At 45.2% G+C, this 4,611-nt stretch overlaps 1 protein-coding gene across 1 annotated transcript; it reads right to left on the bottom strand.

Moving 5' to 3' along the window:
* Positions 1-1,000: 1,000 nt before the first annotated feature.
* Positions 1,001-2,329, bottom strand: LOC124373122. Its single transcript, XM_046831513.1, has one exon. The coding sequence runs from the start codon at positions 2,327-2,329 to the stop codon at positions 1,022-1,024; it is 1,308 nt and encodes a 435-aa protein (XP_046687469.1). The 3' UTR covers positions 1,001-1,021.
* Between the last annotated feature and the right edge of the window lie 2,282 nt (positions 2,330-4,611).

Raw genomic sequence — 4,611 nt, 5'->3', positions numbered from 1 at the left:
AGCACCGCTTTACTCGCTTTGATGGCTTTGTTTAAGGCTTTCTTGGCCTGTTTGTACTCAATCGAATATACCTCTTGGTCAGGGGAACGTTTCGCTGCTCTCGTTGCTCTTCGACGCAGACCATGGCATTTTTTCCGAAGATCTGCTATCTCTTGAGTCCACCAATACGCTGGCCTATATGAACCTCGCCTATTCATCCGTGGCATAGACGCCTCGCATGCGGCGACGATCTGTTCCATCACTGTTGACACTAAATTTTCCGTTCCTTCGCGGCTATTCGGAGTCCGATCATCCTGGAAAGTAGATGAGCTTCGAGTCAGAGAAGTTCTCAGCTCTTCTAGATTGAGTTTTCTTACATTCCACCTTCGCAGCTGATAATCATGTCGAACTATCGCAGCAGACGCAGATTGAATGCTGAATGTCACGTTTTGATGATCGCTGCCGCTGTATTCCTCTGATACGGTCCAGTCCTTAATTCTGTTCGATATCCTTTGAGTCGCTAGCGTGATGTCTAGGATGGCCTCTCGAAACCCTGGTCTTCGGAAGGTCGTGGAGTTCCCGGTGTTCAGAATTACAAGGTCGAGCCTTGCTGCGACGTCAGCAACCTCGTTTCCTCGGGTATCAGAAAGGTCAGCTCCCCATTCAGTCGATTTGGCGTTGAAGTCGCCGCCTACGATGACTTCTCCGTCAAACTCAAGAATAGTGTTCTCTATGTTCACCAATTTCTGGCGAAACATACTGATCCCCTCGTTTGGTGAAAGATAAACGCTGATAAAATAGGTCATTGGCGTTTTGATCCAGACAAAACCTGGTCTGCTTCCTTTGTCCATGACGGTGACCTTCTTTGAATTCGTGATCCAAATGGCTGCCGTGCCTGATTCATCAGAAAACCATGTACTATCTTTGGTGTGCAGATATTGTTCACAGATGAGGCAGATATCGATCTTTTGTTCGAAGATACGCTGGCACAGTAGGTTCTGCGCCAGACCGCATCTATTCAGGTTACCTTGAAGTACCCGCGTCATTTCTGCTCTTTCGTGGCTTCGGCAAGTGCCGTGCGGAACGCCTTACACTCCTTGGAGCCAGTAATATGGCCTACACTGTTCTTGTCTTCTTTATCCAGTGCACATAGGTAACATTTCGGCTCTTCTATGCAGTCAGCAGACTTATGATTTTTTCCGCCACACTTGTAGCAGCATTGGCTTCTATCTGGTCCCGCACACTTATTCGCTTGGTGACCAAAACCGAGACATCTAAAACAGCGGATCACTTTAACGACTGGACGGATGCGGCAATTCACCCATCCGATTTTTATGCGAGCTTTGTCGAGTGCCTTAATCGCGCTAGCCTCGTCAATTTCACAGAAAGCCGCACGTTGTCCCCGTGCTGTCACTTTGGTCAGGTTGATCCGTTTAATCTCCATGTTAATCGTAGAGTCCCGCTTAAGAGCTTCACGAACATCGTTTTCGGTAGAGACTCCGTCCAAATCGAGAATCTCTATCGTAGTCAGTGGCGTCAGTGTTTTTACCGTACCGATGTTTTCGGTTGCCGTCTTTATTGCGGCAGCAAAAGCTGCACTGTCCTCGGATTTGGGGCTCATTTCCAGTAGGACGCCCCCTTGTCTCGTCTGCTTGATGGACTTTATGTCCACGCCGGTCTCAGTTGGGTTCACTTTCGCTTTGATCTCTTTTAGGAGATCTGCGTACGTTCGCCCTTCCGCTGGTTGTACAAGGACAGCTTTGGTTCTTTGTCTTCTTCTCTTTGTTTTGCGGTGGCTATTTTTAGGGCCATCTCTATCTTGCGGCTTTTGAGCCTCTTTCGTTGTTACTCCCGGGTTTTGTAATACTTTCTTCTTTTTTCCCCGCCGGGTCACTTCAGCCCAGGTGCCTTGGGCCTGTTTTTTGGACAGCTGGAGATCTAGTCCGGAGGTGGGACTTGGCGTCGATAGTGGCCTCTTTTTCGGGTTTGACTCTTTAGACGTGTGGTCAGGTGTTTTCGGTACACTCGTCGGGAAAGTCGTACTGGGAGAGGTTTGAGTAGCTTGCACCGTCTTGCTTGAAGCTGTTTTCGACGCAGCTATAAAATCCTTTAGCGCCAGGTGATATGCTGTGTCAATCGTCCTGACTAACTTCTTTATCACTCCATGGACATTATTCCTGTCCTTGATATATTCTGAGAGCTCGTGGATTTTCAAGCCCAATCTCTCAATCGGTGCTTGGTTGCATCTACTAGACGGTGCAGAGTTTATTCTGCCTCGCTGGAAGTTTCCGATACCATTTCTGACTCCTCCACTTAGTGCTGCATCGCTTGTGCTCTGCTCAATTTCCATGCTGGCGTCTTCTCCTTTCTCTTGGTTGTTTTTATTAAGTATATTATCCATAAAGTTAGTGATACTCCAAAGCAAAAGGTCGTCTCCGAACGCGATGCCTCAGGAAGTGGGGGGGGGTGTGTTCGCCCTGACAGCTACCCCCATTGCCGCAGAGCTCATGGCCATTGGAACGGGAAAATGCATCCGCTCCGACCAACCACCTTCTTCCTTCATCGGCTTCCTCTTGCTCCCGTGGGTGCGGCACGTTGATGCCGGGAGTTTCCACGCCCGCTGCGCTACATGGATCATGCACACATCTCTTTCGAGCAGTGTCACCACATCCGCTTGCGTACGTGACCCTGTGTCAGATGGTGTGACCAACCCCTCATGTCTGAAGGGGAGTTTCTTGTTTTTTACCGCGAGCTGTGACTCTTCAGCTCCGATGCCTAATTTGGTCCACGAGGGCTATTTTATTTCACCCTTATCCGCCGATCTTACGACCGGTTAGGACATCCCCCGATCCGCCACCTGGGGACGCGCCCGGTAGGAGTTTGGCTTCTCCCCCGGGGTGTGTGTGTGTGTGTGTGTGTGTGTGTGTGTGTGTGTGTGTGTGTGTGTGTGTGTGTACATACAACACCATACCTTTATTGCAAGATCATTTCACTTTAGGAAGCAATTAGTTTATATGTGTAATGATGCAACAAGTTTTAGACATACTTCTCAGTGACGATGGCCATCGTGGGCAAGTTCATCCAAGAGGAGCGGCTCTACCTGACCGGCAACATGTCGCAGCCTCTCAGTGACAGTTTCCTAGAACCTGATAACATCTCACTCCAGTAAAAATTAGTTTATGTTTCATTGATGCATGTTTCAGACATACTTCTCAGTGACGATGGCCATCGTGGGCAAGTTCATACACGAGGAGCGGCTCTACCTGACTGGCAACATGACGCAGCCTCTCAGTACCAGTTTCCTAGAACCTGATAACATCTCACTCCAGTAAAAATTAGTTTATGTTTCATTGATGCATGTTTCAGACATACTTCTCAGTGACGATGGCCATCGTGGGCAAGTTCATACACGAGGAGCGGCTCTACCTGACTGGCAACATGACGCAGCCTCTCAGTACCAGTTTCCTAGAACCTGATAACATCTCACTCCAGTAAAAATTAGTTTATGTTTCATTGATGCATGTTTCAGACATACTTCTCAGTGACGATGGCCATCGTGGGCAAGTTCATACACGAGGAGCGGCTCTACCTGACTGGCAACATGACGCAGCCTCTCAGTTACAGTTTCCTAGAACCTGATAACATCTCACTCCAGTAAAAATTAGTTTATGTTTCATTGATGCATGTTTCAGACATACTTCTCAGTGACGATGGGCATCGTGGGCAAGTTCATCCACGAGGAGCGGCTGTACCTGACCGGCAACATGACGCAGCCTCTCAGTGACAGTTTTCTAGAACCTGAGACCATCTCACCAAGTAAGTGGTACTTTTGGGATTAAATAATAAAGAAAACGAAAAATTGTTTTTGTCGTACTAGGAATTAATTGCTTGTAACCCCTTTCTATTATACTTTGTGTCCACTACTACTAAAGAGGTAAACGGTGACAAACCAGAGTAAACATTAGAATTGAATATATAATAGCTGACATAAGAGATTCCTCGTTATCTGATTGAAAATTTGCTACTATAGCTTGTTAGACGTTTCTTTCTTCACAAGTACTGAGCCTACCCTTTATATTATCAGAACCTATTGTTGGGCAGAGGATGCACTATTTTTCAACTCTTCTCTTCCTTAATGCGTCCACAACCTACTTTCAAGACATAGGTTTTCATTAAGACTAGAAACTTGATACCACTGTTTCGGCAAAGAACTATAATATTTAAAGTCCTTTATGATGGCATACAAATGAATAAAAAAGGCTGTAACCTTTAATTACAATAATTTAGTACGTTTAAAAAGTTATTAAAGCGCTTATCTATACAATATATATATATATATATATATATATATATATATATATATATATTATTCCAAAACACTTTTACTTCTGACGACTTATCCAACATTGTTCTTAAAAATCTGTGCATCTTGTATTTATAAGTAGGCATTTGCTTATTTATGTAATAATAATGTTATTACTACCACTAACTCCAGAATATATGCCTAGTGTCATTATATGTCAATAAAGATTGATTTACAAAAAGTAGATCTAGCGAGATTCGAACAACTGGTTCATGTTCCGGCGGAGCAAGTTTTGTAAAGCAAACTTTACTGAAATTAATTCTATTCCA

Source organism: Homalodisca vitripennis, unplaced genomic scaffold, assembly GCF_021130785.1.
Source record: "Homalodisca vitripennis isolate AUS2020 unplaced genomic scaffold, UT_GWSS_2.1 ScUCBcl_4866;HRSCAF=11291, whole genome shotgun sequence".
Taxonomy (NCBI): domain Eukaryota; kingdom Metazoa; phylum Arthropoda; class Insecta; order Hemiptera; family Cicadellidae; genus Homalodisca; species Homalodisca vitripennis.
This window is presented reverse-complemented; position numbering and strand designations above follow the sequence as displayed.